Source organism: Atractosteus spatula, chromosome 13, assembly GCF_055471065.1.
Source record: "Atractosteus spatula isolate fAtrSpa1 chromosome 13, fAtrSpa1.hap1, whole genome shotgun sequence".
In the NCBI taxonomy this organism is placed as follows: domain Eukaryota; kingdom Metazoa; phylum Chordata; class Actinopteri; order Semionotiformes; family Lepisosteidae; genus Atractosteus; species Atractosteus spatula.
In genome coordinates, this window is record NC_142718.1 from 18,887,643 (window position 1) to 18,905,718 (window position 18,076).

Below are 18,076 nucleotides of genomic sequence, written 5' to 3' on the forward strand. Positions count from 1 at the left end.
CATGGCAGTTAGTGCTGCTACCTCATATTTTGAGTGTAGGGTTCAATTTGAGCTTTCTGTACATTCTGTGTGGAGTTTGCATGCTCTCCTCATTGAATCCTGTGATGGGCTGGGCTTCCATCCAGGGTGCAGTCATACCTTGAGACTTAAAGGATACACTCTGGGTTCCTGTGAATATCAATAATGTATAATAACACATTATACAAAATGGGAGAGGAAAAATAGAAAATAGAGCTTGAAATATTATAATTAAAATAAGCACAGTTAACCTGTTTAATGGAGTAATGTGTGGGAAAGAGTGTTGCTGAATGTCCATTAAATCATGAAAGTTTATTCAGCCTAAAAACACTGTTATGTGAGAAAAATACACATAAATATACAGTATATAATAGAGTATATATGCTTCTGTATCTTCTGACTTATTTTTTAACAACTGCAATCAATACAGTCAATGAAAATTGTTCCTGTGCAGTTTTTATCATAAATATACAAACTTTTTATTTAATGTGTCATAAATATACTGTTTAAAATCGTTAAAACATAAAAAACAACAACCATCATAAGCAACTGACTTACCCCTATAGGACTATTGATATTCTTGAATTCCAAAGTATGAAATTTTTATTTTCACTTTGTTTCATATTTGTGCATTTCCCATATTACTGTGGGAAAAGGCAGACTATATTTCTAATTTTACAAAAAAAATTCCCCTGCAGCAGACTTTGTCCATTAAATCAGAATCATTTAAAGTCAATTAAACCAAGGGTTTACTGTAGTTAAATAACAAAATGCCAGAGATTGGTTGGTATAATTTGAGGCATGTACGTTCTTTATTCTTTGGCACAGCTCTAGCGAAAGAGTAATAAATCAAATATAAACAAGAAAAAGCTCATATTAAAAAAACACAAACAAAAGGGCAGAAAATGTTGCTTACAACATTAAATATAATGGATATGAAAACAGCAGAAGTGTTTTATACACCTTTAACCTGAGTTGTTTTGAAATCACCTTGATCTGTATGTAGTCCCACCTTGTACTGTATGTCTGCTATGCAGGTTAGGCTTTGGGTTCTGTGGTTCTCGTTAGGATGAATTTGCCATGGATATGGATATGGATACATGGAATGTAGGTGTGGTTTCTTTGCTGTCATGATTTTATTATTTGCATATTTAAATTGCGCAAAACCAAATGTATGTAACTTTACAAATTCCAATGACACTGAAAGAGCTTTTTCCTATATATGGAACTAGTAAAAGGTTTATTCCATGCTGAAAAGAGAAGAATAAAACACAATGTTTCAGCCATGGAGCCTTCTTCAGGTTTTCCTATATATGTTATAAAACTGATTATGCTAATATTCTTATGTTGTGTTAAAAGCTAGTGTTATTTTTAAAAAGTAGATTTCTATTTCCATGACCAATTCTTTTTACAGTAACAGGAGCTATGGTACAATAAGACAAAGACTTCCTTAGACAAGTGATAAACTATCTTAATGGACTGTGTTATTTGTCCTGGCCATGCTCACAATGTATTCTCACATTAATCAACAACTGAGTGCTTTACACTACCAAGACCCTTACAAATGAGCATTCAAAGTGAACTCTTGGAGTCACTACTTGTATTCAAAATGAGAAAAATGGATGAATTATGGTGCAGAGCTTTTTATCCGTCACATACTAGACACAGACTTCTTCGTAATAACAATGAAGCTTTTTGGAGGCTTAACTTTCCTTTTTCTTCATTATTGTTTTCCTTCAGAATGAAAGCTTTTTTCCCTTAATGTTACTGATTGGCCAGTAATTTGGAATGTGCCAGGACTGCAGACTCGACTTCCCCCTCCTTGTTTTCCTTTTATTGTTACATTGATGGTTCTATGGTGTTTCAGTGCCTGGGTGTGACAGTACACAGACTGGGGGAGGGAAATGTTCACAGTCATTTTGAAACCCAACACTCAGTGCACACATATGAGATCATAAGAGAATGACATAGTGACTTGGTGCTCCCCTGTGATTTACAAGTCCCCTTGACTTTTGAGTCCTACACATAGCTAAAATCTATACATGATGCCTTTCTATGTTCTGTGGACACTCACATCTGTTTTGATGCTGTTAAGAGGCTGTGAACTACAAGAAAACATTTACAAAGTTTTCATACTTTGACATACCCTACCCATAGACATACCCTAACTTTTACAAAAAAATGACCTTTTTTGGTCATTTCTTTTTGACATCATTACAATCATAAAATAAGAGATTTTTTTTTAGATTTTAAGTATAGCTCTATTTTTAATTCAACGTAATAACATTATTTTGCACAATTACCTGAATAATCATAAACAAGAGGTTTGCTTTTTGTATCCATCCTACATTTTGTCAATTACAAAATGAACAGCACCTTCGAAGTATTACCTCCATCTTTTCCTAACTCCATTGCATTTAATTTGTTAATTTTAATCACTTAAGAAGCAAAATTATTTTGATGATTGTTTTGTATTGTAAGGGACGTCCTGTTAAAATGTTCACAGCTTTATCATGGCTGTCAATAAGCACATTTTTTTTTTGTTTGTTCTCTGCTGCTTTGGAAACTAAAAGGAAAAAAATAAGCTGTTAGTTTTTACTTTATAAATATTGTTAGTGTATCTGCTTGTGTGATATGTGAGTACATGAATAAAAATTAAAGTTAAGGATGTAGCCCCAGAATTATGTAGCAAAATGACTGACGTACAGTACATGTAGGTTATAGATCTTAGTCCTACTTTGTAGGACGTGTGCTCTTGGGAACCTAACTGCAGGTACAGAAATTCTAGGCTGCTCTGATGTAATACATATGGCATATAGGCTGCGCTAGCCTCCCAGGTGCCTCCTAAACTGGTGCTCTGTGTCCCAGGCAGAGGACTCCCGAGACTCCATGGCTATGGCCCTCTACTCCCAGTGCTTCTCCTGGATCATCATGAAGATCAACCACAAAATCAAAGGGAAGGACGACTTCAAGTCCATAGGGATCCTGGATATCTTTGGATTTGAGAACTTTGAGGTATCTTTTCTCGGCTGTAGGTGCTGTATGTGCCTGGATTGGCAATTCTTTACCTTTGCACTGGTGTGATGCTTACTTGTCACACATGCTTACCCAAAACAATAGTGGAGATCAGGTCCAAAACTACTGAACTCAAGTTAAAGTGGCAAGAATGTCATAAGGGAAGTTCATGTCAGTCGGTGGGACTTTGTATTAATTTATGCTTATTCTGTACTGCTGTAAAGTTTACACAGAATGGTGTTTTTTCCCATTTTTCCAATTGCTAAAATATAGGGTATCCTTTAAGCTGGGATACCCCTGTGTTTTTGTTCTTACCATTATGCACAGGCTTACCTCACAAATGTGAAACGATGATCATTTAGCACCTGATTTTTATATCACATGAAGAACTTTTTTGACAAAGGTAAAGTAAGATCCTTAACGGGTTTGAACAGACAAAGCAAAATTATTTTCTGGATAGATTCTTGTTTAGTTTGCAGTTGTTTTTTTTTTGTTTTAATTACCGACATATGTGTCTTTGTCTGCCTCTACAGGTTAACCGATTTGAACAGTTCAGCATCAACTACGCCAATGAAAAACTGCAGGAGTATTTTAACAAGCACATCTTCTCCTTGGAGCAGCTGGAGTACAACAGGTGAAGATAATGAAATAACAGACTTTCTTATCATTCTCTGAATTTGGGGCTCAAATTAAGATGGATTTTTTTCTTCTGCGATAATTACAGAACTACTAAGTATTACAAACTACATTACCAAAATATTGCCTTCATTTTACACATTTATTGATTTTATTATCTAAAGTAATTTTTTTTTCATCTCATTAACATGGGAGTCAATTGAGATCACATGACATGCCTCTCATTCTTTCCATCCATCCATCCAGTTTGAACAGCATTATCCAATACAGGGTTGTGGGAGGGCCTATCCCAGCAAGCAATGGGCACAGTGCAGGAAACACCCTGGATGGAATGCCAGTCCATCACAGGGCACACACAGACAGAAGCACTCATGCACTCACACCAGGGTCAGCATTCCCAGAAGCCAATTAATGAACTAGTCTTTGGACTGTCAGAGGAAACTGGAGCACCTGGAAAAAACCCATGTGAACACAGGGAGAACATACAAACTCCACACAGACAGAAACCCAGGTTCATAATTGAACCCAGGGCTCCAGAGCTGCAAGGCAGCAATGCTTAATATTGGGCCAATATCCATAAAAGTACATTGCATAAACTAGTTTTCAAATTGCAAAAGTATTTCCATAGTGGTATTTTTAATTATGCTATATGCATCTTGTTTAAAAAAAACATTCATTAAATTGAGTAATTGTCCTCATGGATATTGTTTATTGTAGTAGAAGCAAACGGCAAACTAGAATGTTGTGTAAATTAAAAAAAAACACAAAGTTCCTTGGCCTGAATAGTGGACATGCAGTATGTCTGGTAAAGTTCTTACAAACTTGTGTTTGATAGCAGTGCTTTACAACCAGAAAATGGTTTTATTCACTGATTTTTTTTTAAAGCTGTTTGATTACTCTAGCATAGACTTGCTATGATCTTCATTGCACTTTGCATATGAGCCAAAATAACTGCTGGCATACAACTAAAAGAAAGGTTTGCTGATGTGTGCCTGCATGAAAAAAAGATGGCCGGAAGCAAATCTTCATTTTGTAGGAACAAAAGAAAGGTTGCAAATGAGAGAGGCCATTTGGCCCATATAGCCCAAATTTATAGCGAATTGTTTCAAAGGTTTCATACATTTGTTTCTTGAAAGAAACCAAAGTATTGGATTCAACAATACAGCTGAGTAGCTTGTTCAATTCTCCCTTAAGCCTGCAGATTCGCTAAGCATTGCATTGCATGTGACTTAAAATAATAACTTCCATGTAGACTAATTCTATTGTAATTCATCGTTCTTTATATTTTGTTTCCGCTGTTTTGAACATTTGAGAGACAAAACGACTCAGTTCAAACGGCTAATTTCCAAAGATCTGAAGCAATGTCATTGTGATCAATAAAGCAGATAATCTGTTAAGTAATTTAGAGATAATATAAGGGAATCTCTGATTATTTTGCAGTTCTCAAGAGCCCGCAAAGAGTTTACATAATTCAACACATTACTTGCTTGATTCAGCAATAACTCACAGCTTTAGAAAGACGTGACGTGTAAGACTAACTGGATTTGGGTTACCCAGGACCAGGGTTACAGACCCTATTCTATAGCAGTATGTTAGATATAAAATTAACAATACATTCAATCATTTCTTGTAAACATAAAAACTGAGGCCATTTGGATTGGGTTACATAGTTGTAGGCGCTCAGCCTTCATGTGTTGGAAGCAGAGAACAACACTACTACCTGGAGAGACTGACAGCTCCTGCAGGCACCGAACTACATAACTTTAGAAATGTGACCTTAAGTTTACCACATTCTAACCCAAGTGAATTAATAAAACACTAGAGGAAAAGTAACCACAGTTCATGTTCAAATCTTGTATACCATGTTATGTAATAATATTTATTAACTTATCAATAACTACAATCAGTATAGACATACCCTAACATTAACCTGACCTTAACTAATCAGACAGATGTCCTCATTTTACAGCAATGCATAGCATTTGCATAGCATGTGAGTTAAAAATAAGTAGTATTTTATAAAATTAAAAAATGTGTGTATGAAAACAGTAATAGGATATGCCAGTGCTAGCATGTGTATATATAAATTAATTAATTTTATAAATTTGTCTTCACATGTAGAGATAGTGTAAGTTCCCACACACTAGGCTTGACTTTAAGAGCTCTTTGTTTGCACAGTTCGTGTACAGTTAATGCTGTAGTTGTCGAGGGGTGTATGTAGAGACAGATGTTTGAACGAGTCATTTATTTAAAGACAGATGATTTTTTGTATTTTAAAATTTGATTGCTAAAGGGGCTAGCGGGCTGGTCACAGGCCATTGAATCACATGAATACACAAACAAGATGGCTATTGTGTCTCTGATACTGTGTGTGCACTAGGCAGCCCAAACCACTGAACCAGAGAATCTGATCAAACCTATCTGCCTGTTCAGGGCCAGGAGATTCAAGCATGAAACTGAGTTTGGTATGTGAAGATGTATTGTGAACCAGCTGTGTTCAAACGTATAGGTCTTTGAATGTCTCAGGACTGCCCCTTCAAAAATATTTAATATATTCATCAGGTTTCTCTGTCCTGTCTTTTTTTTAGCTTCTGTGTCAGTTTATTTTACTGTGTACATTGCTGCTGCTCCAAAATAAAGCATTTTCTTATTTCTATATAATTAATGCCCAAGGTCAGCAATGTGCAAAACTGATATGCTACCTAAAAAACTAAATAAAGTAATCGAATGTTACTGTACTGGATCTACCACTTAGGTACAAATTAATATTAGAAACTCTGTGACTGGCAGCAATAACACAGTCAATGTGATATTGTTTTTTTTCGTAAGAGGCCTTTGCGTCTGTGATGCAGATGAAAGTTATTAGAGTCCTTCTGGTTGTCAGCTCTTGTGTCTTATTCTTATACAGGGAAGGAATCCACTGGGAGGCCATTGACTGGATGGATAATGCAGAGTGCCTTGATCTCATTGAAAAGGTAGTTTACTAAGTTCCATTTAAACATAGAACCTTGAGTTGCCTAACTGCTATAAGGGGGTGTTCTGAGTCAAGGATGAGTCCTAATATATAGTCCCCGTTTATATGGCAGATGTCGCCGGTTTGCAGTCTGAATCTGGACTATCTAATTAGTGGGTTTGATCCAAGATTCTTTAAAAAGCGTTGGAAGTTGAGGGGTTTGTTGCCAACCAGAAACCCCAGTGAGCTTGTAGTGTTGATCAGCACCACTCCTTCACTGTAGGCCTTTAGGCTTGACTAATGGTTAGAATCTCTGGCAGAGAAAGAGCCTGCATAGTCACAGTAAGTAGTAAAATTAGCTTAATTAAAGGTAGTCCTAATTTAGGGGCTTTAGAAATAATAGGTGATTCAAACAATACATCATAATGAAACAAGAACAAAAAGGAACCATGCCTTTCTACTTTAGCTTTTGCACTGTAAAATGAGATGAGCTGTTAAGTTGCAGTTATTTATTAATAAAAACTAACTTTTCAGAATAGTAGCCAGTAGCTATGTTACCCTGCAATTCAACTGGCAACCCACTGAAGCTTACTTGGAGACCTCCTGGGAAAGCTAGGGTTTCTGCTGGGGGAGGGGGTACTGGGACCAATAGGGTGCACTCACCTTGTGGTCTGTGTGGGTCTTAATGCCCCAGTATAGTGACGGGGACATAATAATAGTGACAGGGATAGTGCCGTCCTTTGGATGAGACATAAAACCAAGGTCCTAACCCTCCATGGTCATTAAAAATCCCAGTGCATTTCTCAATAAGAGTAGGGGTGTTGCTGCAGTGTCCTGGTAAAACTTTCCCCTGGTCTTTACTAATCGTGGCCTCCTAATAATCCCCATCTATGAACTGGCATCATTACTCCTCTCAATTTATAGCCGATATGTAGTGAGCTTGGCAGGTGCTACATATCCTGTGGTGGTGGGAGTCCCCATTACTTGTAAAGTTTTGAATTCAGTGTCCAAAAAAGCACTTTATAAGATAAATGTATTATTTAATTAATTGGATTGGGTATAAATAGTGATGTGAATGTTTCACATCACTTAGAAAGGCTTAGAACAGAAAGGCTTAGAAAATGAATGAGGCCTAACTGGGATGTCTTTTTTATATGAAAATGGGAAACATTTAATAAATAGGCCACTGCAATAGTACTTTATTTATGGATTAATATTTTAAATCATAGTGTGCATGTACCCTACACTGTTTCACCACATTAGGCTAGATATATTTTCTTCAAAATGCAGAATTTCCTCAAAATCAAAACAGGGTAAGAATTTACAGTATATCTTTGATATAACAAGGCCTAGGAATTAATATAACTTAATAAAGTCGGGTTAATTGCTTTTGTCTGTCTCTCTTTAACTCTGCTTCTTTGGAATAAACTTTTTACTCAGATTTAAAGTGAGATGGGACTGTTTTAAGAAGCTCGGGACTTCTAAATAAAGAATCCTAAAGGGAGGTAACATGAAACAGGCAAGAATGTAATTTTAGTGCACCAAAAGAAAATAATGATATCCAAGTCAATTTTCTGTGATATCTTTGCATTGGCTTCTAAAACCTGTGTACCTTTCTCTCTTCCCGTTAGAAACTGGGTATGCTGGCCCTGATAAACGAGGAGAGCAGATTCCCCAAAGGCACAGACTACACATTATTGGAGAAGCTCCACAGTCGGCATGCTGTAAGTAGGATCAAAATACTGATGTAGTATTTCAGTTTGTAGAGCTTGACAGGGTCTGTTTCAGAAGATGGTGAGTTACATCAGATTAAACTCCTTTTCATTTTCTGTTACAGCACAGGTTTTTGAGTGGTACTGTAGCTAGCCCTACCAATTAGAAAGGCCATTGCCCATTTTTTTAAAATTCTGGACAACAACAGTTTAATGACAAAAAAGGTGGGAGGTGATCTATCATATGCGTGCATACAAAGCTATTGTGAAGTGCCCATGGATTTTCACTCACAAGCATGCAGTGCAGAAATTTGATCTCAGAAGCTATAGCTCTTGGATAATCTGTATCAAAGCCATGGCTTGAGAACACCTGTGTTCAGGGCCTTTTTATAGAAGACAAACAAGAGAAGACCCAGCTGAATTTGTTTCTCTAAATATTACAAATCAACTGGGTTAAAATCACATCGTGTCTAGAATATTAACATGACATATTGTTGTTGGCTAATGTCTTTGTTTCCACAGATTAACCCTTACTACGTCAAACCCAGGGTGGCAGATCACCAGTTTGGTATCAAGCACTATGCTGGAGAGGTAAATAACTGTATCAAACTATGGCTCAGCAAGACTTAATACATGTGTCCACAAATAAATTTAATGTCCCAGTATAGTGATGGGGACACTATACTGTAAAAAGGTGCCATCCTTTGATTGAGATGCAAAACTGAGGTCCTGACTCTCTGTGGTCATTATCCCAGAGCGTTTCCTGGAAAGAGTAGGGGTGTCCTGGCCAAATTTCCCCCTAGCCTGGGGGAACCTGTAAAGTGCTTTGAGTGGAGTGTCCTGAAAAGCTCTATATAAGTATAAGGAGTTATTATTATTATTATTATTATTATTATTATTATTATTATTATTCAACTATTGACCCCTCCCCTTTTAAAATGTTACCTGTTACACTATACATCATGAGAAAACAGAAAGTAAATCTTTATGGTTTTTCTCTATACCCCTTGTATGCCAGGGCTGAGAAACTCCTGAAGGTCTGAGAACCTCAGATATGGTGCATGCCAGCGCAGAATTCAGCAACAAGGTTTCACAGTAACTGATAGGGGGCAATGCTGCCAGAAGTGGTTCATCTTTCAGTAATTAGAAAGCTAGGATTCTAAAGGGATGAGTTGCTTCTGAGAACAATGAGTGAAAACAGCTGGGAGTCCTGCCAAAAGCTGAGCCCTACACAATTACATGCTGTAGCCAGCCTCTGATTCTGGCGTCTGCCGCTGAATGAAACAGGAAAGACTCTGGAATGGAAAGGTCACTGTAGTGGGCAGTGTGACAGCAGGAGAAACTGGACCTCCTTACTTTATAGAGCAGAAAGTTCATTTTGTGAAGATGCCCTTTAGGAGATGGCACCCACTGAATGTCTGTATAGTTTGGTAGCTTTGAAGCAGCATGCCTTGCACTTTCACTTATGATAATTATTTGGCTCAAGAATTTTTTTAGGCTGCTGTTTCTTTGTGCTTTGAGAAAAGAAAGCACCTTTGTGCTAAACTACTCTCAAAAGCGTGTTCATACCTAAAGAGAGAGTTTGGTGGAGAGTTCATAGGTAAATGCCAAAAAAAAAACAATGTTTTTTTAAAACAAATCTGCAGCAGATTTATTACTGATGTGTTACTTTGCTCATGTAAAAATTTGCCTTTATGGGTTATTCCAGTTTATTATTTACTGTATATTTTGTATATAAATTGTCCTCCAGGTTACACATTTTTATAAAATCATAGTCTATTATTTGGAAATTATAACAAGAAGTGGAAGTATTTAAAAGGATACTGACAGTTGCCCTGTTGCACAGAACAATTATTTTTTTATTGTATTGGTGTAGTGGTTAGCATAGCTGCCTTGCATCACTTGGTTCCTGGGTTCGGTTCCTGGGGTGCTGTCTGTGTGGAGTCTGTATGTTCTCCTATGTTTGCCTCAGTTTTCTCCCACAGTCCAAAGACATACCGGTAGATTAATTGGTTTCTGGGAAAATTGTACTGACATCCTGTCTGTATCCTGACTTGCGCCCAGCTCTGGCTCCCCCGTGAATCTTTACTGGATTAAGTAGTTAGAAAGTGGATGGATGGATTTTTAAATAAAACTTGAATGCTCAGACTACTTATTTTATGATGTGCGAGAAGTTAAATGTTAAATAAAAAAAAGGTTGCAGAATGTTTTCACATCCCTTTGTCTATACATAGTGTGTGCACCTTTGGCAGCAAAAAATGTTTTTGTAAAGATTGGTACCAACATCGAACTATAATGTAGTGTAACTTTTTCACTTTGGAAATTTGCTCAAGCTCTGTCAGCTTGGTTGGGAATTATTGATAGACAGCAGTTCTCAAGTCTTGACACAGATTTCACAGAGCCAGACAGGGATATTCACTTTCTTCTTGTTATACCACTCCAGTATAGCTTTTTCTTGTGCTTTGGGTCATTTCTTCTACTGACTGTTGAAATGTTTCAATTTGTCTTGTCTCAGCAGAAAACATTGTGCTTCATGTTTGATGTATTGCTTAAATGCTTTGTTGCAAACTCCGTGTGGGATTTACTGCAAGATAGTGTTTTTTTCAGCATTGGCTTACTTCTTGCGACTTTGCCATACATCCCAGCTTTTACTCACCGACATTAACTCCCATCTCTATAGCCCTTTCAAAACCACTGTTGGCCTCATGACTCATGGCTGCATGCCTTTAAGGTCTGGTATCTTGAACAATGCAGGACTCCTGCATTGCCCTGAAACCACTGCATACTTCTGATCAATATTCCTCTTCTCTTCTGCCTCACTCAAAGATCTGGTACAATTATACCTTGCCATTGGAGTTTTGTCTGGCTTTTAATCAGCCATCAGAACTCATTTTCAAGTCCCAGGAAATTGAAGCCAATATTTCTTTCCTGCTGATGGTTGAAGAACCACAGGTGCTCTTAAGTGTGTGGACTTATGTGTCGTCACAGGGTCCTTGTCACCTGCCTGGACCTTAATAAACCTTTGAGGAAATAGGCTTTCAACTAGAACATGAAAGAAATTTCTATGATGAATGTAAATACAATGTTCCATGTGTGTCTCTGTGTAGAAAAATGCAATGCTTATAACACACACCTACAAATAAACCAGTTGTTGCTAAAGCTGCTGTGTGGATAAATGTAAGTGTTTTAAGTCATCACTGGAGAGGTGAAAAGATTCCAGTGCTATATATATGTCTGTGTGGCAGCACATTTAAACAGGTGACTGAATTAGCACAACAGTCTACCACCCAGTTGGCAGGCTCTATATAACATAACAGCATGAAACTAAAAGGTGGTTAGATCGTGTGCATTCCTTTTTTATCCTCTACTATGAAAACACCCCAGTAACAATAGGACACTCACTGAAAAGGTTTTGAGTGAATTTGCTCTATGGACAAGAGGGGGGTTTCAGCCAGTTATCTCTCTTTCCATTAGGCAGCTGATAAAGTGTGATAATTGATGTGCATTGCCTCTGGTCCTGCCAGGTCCTGTATGACGTGCAAGGGATTTTGGAGAAAAATAGGGACACATTCAGAGATGATATCTTGAACATGCTGAAAGACAGCAGGTGAGCCATAAAAATAGACAAACATTCCTTTCAAAATATAGAACTAGCTGGAAAACGTAGGATATTTTAGGAAAATGTTCACAGTGTTCTTCAATATTTTAGTTGTTTTTTCATACCTTACTGTATGTGTTCTCTGATTCTTGGCTGATTGTTTTTAGTTTTAATATTCTTAAATACAACAACATAGTTAAAGGTAAACAGTTACTGAAGAGATAGTGGTAGGCGCCATGTCAAGAAATAAGAGGTATGTCTGTGTTGCATACTTCACTGACACACTTCAGAGAAAGAGTAGCCAATATGATTTTTCCAATACGTAGAAGATGACATAAGAAAATATAGTAGAAATAGAAAATAAGGGTCATATAAACAGTTCCTCTAAATGTATAACGTATGAAAACAATACTTATTTTAACCCTTTCAGAGAAACTGTAAAATAAACCTTCAAACCAAATTACAGTAGTACTCAGCTTTTAATCTTCTAGATAGATTTTTATGATTAATAAAATCACATATTCACCTTTTTATTCTTCAGAGTTTATCATTTTTTCTGTGTCTCAGTTGACTTATTTTTCCATAACATACAAACTGTAAGGTACAAACCTTTAAATGGTTAATTGGGAGCAGAGTTAATGATCTTTTGTGTTGATTGTATATACAGTGTGGTTAGTATGTGTTGCTTGTATGGTACCGAGTTATAAAGTAAACTCGCTCAATGCATTGCAATGATAAATCTCATTGTTTATGCTAACAAAAAGCCTGTGTTATAACCTTACCAAATACAAGCCTGTTGTCTTGGGTTTTTTGTTTCAGGCTGGATTTCATTTACGACCTATTTGAGCGAGTAGCCAGCAGGAATAGTGAGGAGACACTGAAGATGGGCACTGCCAGGCGCAAACCCACTGTCAGCTCCCAGTTCAGGGTAAGAGAAAGACAAAGTGTGTCAAGGGGGGATAGGGGGTGTTGGGCTTGGGATGCATCGTTTGAATAGTCGTACACAGATGTAGTGACTCTGAAGTGGTCAGAACAAACCAAAGTAAACCAAGGTGCACCACAGCTGTGTTGTAGCTGGTGGGTAGTAATTGGCTGAGCACTGTGAAAGTGTCAGAGTGAACTGTCTTCCCAGAATCAGACAGAAGCTTTGACAGAAATGCCAGGAAGGGCCCGCATTAGTGTGTAGACCAAAATTGCTGAGATGTGACATATGAAAGTATTGGTGCCATTCACAGTACAGTGAAAGACCCCAAATAAGCAGGTTTCTAAATGTGGTTACCTGTTTACTTCTGTGTGATCTCTGCTTTGGATGCATATATTTTAAATATTACATCTGTAGAATACAAGGGGTTGTTTTCAACAGAAACTCTTAAAACAAGAAAATCTGAAAATTTTCTATGAAATGATTATGCTGTAATGAGGGCTTTCCTTTGGCCTCTCTGTACAGTGTACAGTGAACCAATAGTTCACAAAAGAGGAAAAAAGGAATGCAATTTTAAACTCCAGCTAAAATGAGTCTGTGATGGTAGGATGCCCACTGTATAAACTATAATATTTTCTCAAACTCCAAAGATTGAAGGGATTTGAAAAATACTGATTGTAAGTTTTAAATTGAAAGAATGGTATTTTTTATTATTATTTATTTTATAAGGTAGAAATACAGCATAGTGACAGGTTCACTTAAAAGTGGCCATCTAAAAAGAAACTCGGCATGGGATATAGCTTTGTCTCCTAGCTCAAGACTTATACCATGGGGATTACAGCAGCCCTGGGTGAATGTGTGTGACATTCTTCTCTCCCGTTCTAGTGCAGACTGGAGACATGCAGTCTGAAAATAAGAGGGTTAGGTGGATGGAGCCAAGTTCAAGGGTCCTTGCTGTCTAACAGAGTAAATCTCCTCTTGCTAAAGATAGCTGAGGTGTTAGACATTGGAGCTCATTAATTTGGAATGGTGCCATATTGGTGGTTAACATGACATGCTGCACATTTCAGAGTGTTTGTGTATGTTAGTGGTAAATCCATCTTTCAGTTAGCATTAGTAAGTTTCCCCAACAACACAAATTATTTAATGCCAAAAAGTTCTTTTTGGCAATGCTGTTTACACAGAACTGTAAGTGATGAGAAGTATGATGATTCATGAATGCTGTCCAAATTAAAACCTTGCTCTATGCTACTTTGTGCAACATGCAGGTTTTATGTTGTTCTCTGTTTGGTAATGTTCCTAAGTGGAAGTATATCAACACAGCCTGAAAGGTTTTTAATTTTGTTGCTTGGAATTGTCTTTCTGCAGGACTCCCTTCACTCTTTAATGGCTACACTGAGTGCTTCCAATCCCTTCTTTGTTCGCTGCATCAAACCCAACATGGAGAAGGTAGGTAAAGCAAATATGCCCCCTGAAAATACTGTCTCTGGATGTTTTGGGACTTTATGGCAGTCCTTTCATTCTGCACTACATGTGTTGGAGGTATAATATGAACGTTCTCTAAAAAAAATCCCAGGGAAGTCTACATTGATATTTGCTTTAGTCAGAGTGTTTCTGAGAAAGGGCAGTCTTTGGCAAGCAGAAATAAAAGTCAGCTGTCAGGAATGGGAAAAAGGGATACATGGTTGTTGGTTGAAACCATTTACTTGTTAAATGAAATCCTATAGGATTTGTATAAGGTAAATGCTTAATTAATGCAATCGTTAACAGTCTAGCAATACCATCTTTCTTGGAGTTTTGTAAGTTAGATCTTTATTTACTGAAAGTGTTTTATACATTTTCAGAGACATGCTTTCCCACTTGATGACTGTAGGCAAGGGAAAAAAGGAAAAATGAGCAGAAATCTCCCCAGATTTCCTTCCAATTTGCTTCATTAGACAGTCACTTCAGCTCTGTTGTACAGTCTCTTCTAAATTTCAGCAGATTCAATGTAAGAAATAATGGAAGAATAAAAATAGGACAGCTAAATATTAAGTGCTTGGATTTTTATTCCAAAAGAATGATACAATTCGAAAGAGGACAGAGTGTTCCAGACGCTGCCTTGGTCTATGAAAAGAGCCCCTTTGTATTTCTCAAATACAGAACAACGGAGCCTGGCTGACAGCACATTCTTTCAGCCCCAAAGCTTCTACAAGAAGCCAAAGGTCACTGTTAGAGGACCGACACTCATTCCAGCTGCCATGAGCCCCCTTATTGACCCCGTAACCTGTACTACTGCAGCAGTACTTTCGTGGTTCACAAGTCCGAAGGCAGAAAGAACAGCCATTGATTTAAAGACTACAGCACTTTTTCCATTGTCATCTGGCTATGCACCTCACTTTGAAATACACTGAAGCCTCTGTGTAAAGCAGTTTGTCTGCTGGTGCGTTGTCATAACTGCTATAATGTAACTGCGTTATAGTATACACACAATTTTTTTTTGCCCTTGCCAACTTGTAAAACTTTGTCAGGATCTCAAAGAGTCGTCCCCCCCCCCCCCCCCCCCGAAAGACAGGAAAAATAAGTTAACACTTCTAGACAAAGAATATAAAACTGATTTATTTTACTTGCATATCTTATACAAAATTTAACAGAACTCAAAACTTAAAAAATTAAACTTCTTGATTATGCCTAATGTGTTGTAATTTCTCTGATATGTTTAATATTGTACACATTGTTTAATGAATATAAACTTAATGAATATGTATATAAACTTCAAGGTTTATAAGAACGACAAACAATTGTTCCAGTAAGGATGCTTGGCAGGGGTGAACAGAAACTCTGATGACCACTGCTGGATTGTGGCTAACAGAACACTGCCATTCTTGTCTGCTTACAACTCTTACAATCAAAACCTGATTCTGTTTCTGAACCCAGGTACAACTTTAGGCCCTTTTTCAATGTATAAACCCCACACTATGTGATACCAAGTTATAAAGATTGTCCTCATGTACCACCTCCTAGCTGTGACCTAGAATACAGTAGTTTACAGTGGAAAGGGGCTCAGTACAAAGGTGAACAGTGTGAAGTGAGCTTCTCTAGTTGGTGGAGGAATTCTGAGCCGTGATATAGGGATCAGAAAATGGGTGATAGGAGGACCAAGCCTTTGTGATTCATGGCAGCTGTATAGTGATCATTACAAGGGCTTCTTATGTAGTTCTGTGCCAGTGTTGGGAAGGCTCTTATGCTAAAGATGTCATTCAACAGGTGCCACTATCAGAGATCTCATGATATAGCATTAATACTGAAAGAGTCTGAAGCAAAACCATCTGATCCCAGAGTTTGATAACTCCAGGACTGATCAGCTTTGCAAGACAGCACACATTATTATTATTGAATGCAATCGATAATAATATGATCACACAATGTTTCCTTGAAAACATTTGTAAGTTACAACAGTATTTACATAATTGTTTTTGCCAAAAATGTCCCAGCGAAAAGATGCAGTGGATATATAGTGAAGAAGGAACAATCATGCAACCTCCTTAATTTTTTGATGACAAAACATCAGGATTCTCTATTGATCTTCTTCCTTGCCAAGGATATCAGCATGGAAAACTTCAGATTTCAGTATCTTTGATGATGACTTGCCTCTTAGTAAGTGGGAGCTTCTGACTGTGTATAGTATTTCACCTGTCTGCCTTGTTTTCATTGAGTACAAGTTGAAAACATTGTGTACGACTTAAAAAAACAGGAAATTGTAATGCAGAGAAATATTAATGGGGAGACAGATTAAACTAGAGAGAGCTATGACAAGAAATGATGTGCTTACATTTTACTTCTAATTTTTGTTATGTCTTCCCTCGTGTTCCCGATGCAACTGTAGTATCAATTGTATTCAAATCCTTAGTTAGCACTGAAGTGAAGGTGAAAGAAAGCTCCATAATTTTAGGTAGAAGATTGATATTAAATCCCCTAACCCCCTAGCAGTGAAGGAAATAGGCCAAACCAATGGTCATTGTTGGGACTTAGACTTGGTTTCATTGCCTGGCTAAATGAAAGAATTAAGTCACATGGCTTTTGTCTTTATATTTTCAGTGCTGAAGAAATGGAGTCAGATACAGAAATCAAATTGTCTTGGGCAATGCTGTGTATAATCCTCAATTCTAAACCAGAGTCACAGAAATGGCATTGTATCTTTTCTGTGAACATTCCACCCATGATGTTTCTCCTTCTGTTTTTAATCAGTTACATCCAAAGATCAGATAAACCATATTCCCTTTTGTCTTGGCATTTGCTCTGCATGAACTTGTAGTCTTGCAAAATGTAAATGTTAAAGTGCAAACGTCATCCCGCTAGAGAATATGCTTTAGCAATTCCATTTGTTAATGAAATAACTGCAGACTGAGAGACGATTATTTTCCCTGAAATTTAGTATCTAATAAAGTGTGTTCCCAATCCTATGTCTGAAAGGTACTAAATATTAATAAAAGGTAATAAATATTGTCCGAGTACTTGACATCTGTTTGGTTGTTTCTCTCAACAGACTCCCAATAAATTCAACCCAGAAGTAGTTCTGAACCAGCTGCGGTATTCTGGTATGCTGGAAACTGTGAAGATTCGGCGAGCAGGATTTCCTGTTCGCAGGCAGTTCAAGGATTTCTACAGCAGGTAGAAAAATGGCCTATGAAATCTGATATATCTGCCAGTGTATCCAAACATACTGGGTCAAAACCATTTACTTTGCAGTCAAGGTATTTATATTTATGCTATTGAGATCAATGATACATAAAAAAATAATATGCTGTATGTTTTGGATAAATCCATCCATACACATATACTGTATTCGATCATATGGAATTAAAACATATTTTGCATTCAACCAAGTGATTTCAAGTCACTTGAAACTTCAAGTGATCAGAAGTACTGGGACACATTCACTTTAAATTTATTTCAGTGTAAAAGTCAAAATTTGGTTGCATAGGAAATAGCTAAATGACATCTATGATCCTTTGTGCTCATCAAACTCTTTGTATAATCCTTTATAATGCTTTGCAATTTGTTCCTTTTGCTGCAGTCACTTTGAGCTTTTACCTGTTCTTGGGTTTTTTTCAGTTCTTTCTTAAGCTTGTAAAATGTGTGGTCAATTGGATTTAAATATGGGGATTGACTTGGCTAGTCTAAGACTTTACAAAAGTTTTATTTTTTAAAAAAAAAAGTTTTATTTTTTATGAACCCTTTGG

General features: G+C 37.1%; 1 protein-coding gene across 1 annotated transcript in view; it reads left to right on the plus strand.

Moving 5' to 3' along the window:
- The window catches only part of myo10l3 (myosin X, like 3), a 57,993-nt gene that overhangs the window by 5,219 nt on the left and 34,698 nt on the right, over positions 1-18,076 (plus strand). Inside the window, exons 6-14 of the mRNA XM_088931146.1 lie at positions 2,887-3,033; positions 3,567-3,667; positions 6,578-6,644; positions 8,254-8,346; positions 8,857-8,925; positions 11,859-11,941; positions 12,752-12,860; positions 14,223-14,303; positions 17,380-17,504. Of these exons, the coding sequence (XP_088787272.1) occupies positions 2,887-3,033; positions 3,567-3,667; positions 6,578-6,644; positions 8,254-8,346; positions 8,857-8,925; positions 11,859-11,941; positions 12,752-12,860; positions 14,223-14,303; positions 17,380-17,504 (875 nt within the window). The remainder of the gene's footprint in view (positions 1-2,886; positions 3,034-3,566; positions 3,668-6,577; positions 6,645-8,253; positions 8,347-8,856; positions 8,926-11,858; positions 11,942-12,751; positions 12,861-14,222; positions 14,304-17,379; positions 17,505-18,076) is intronic.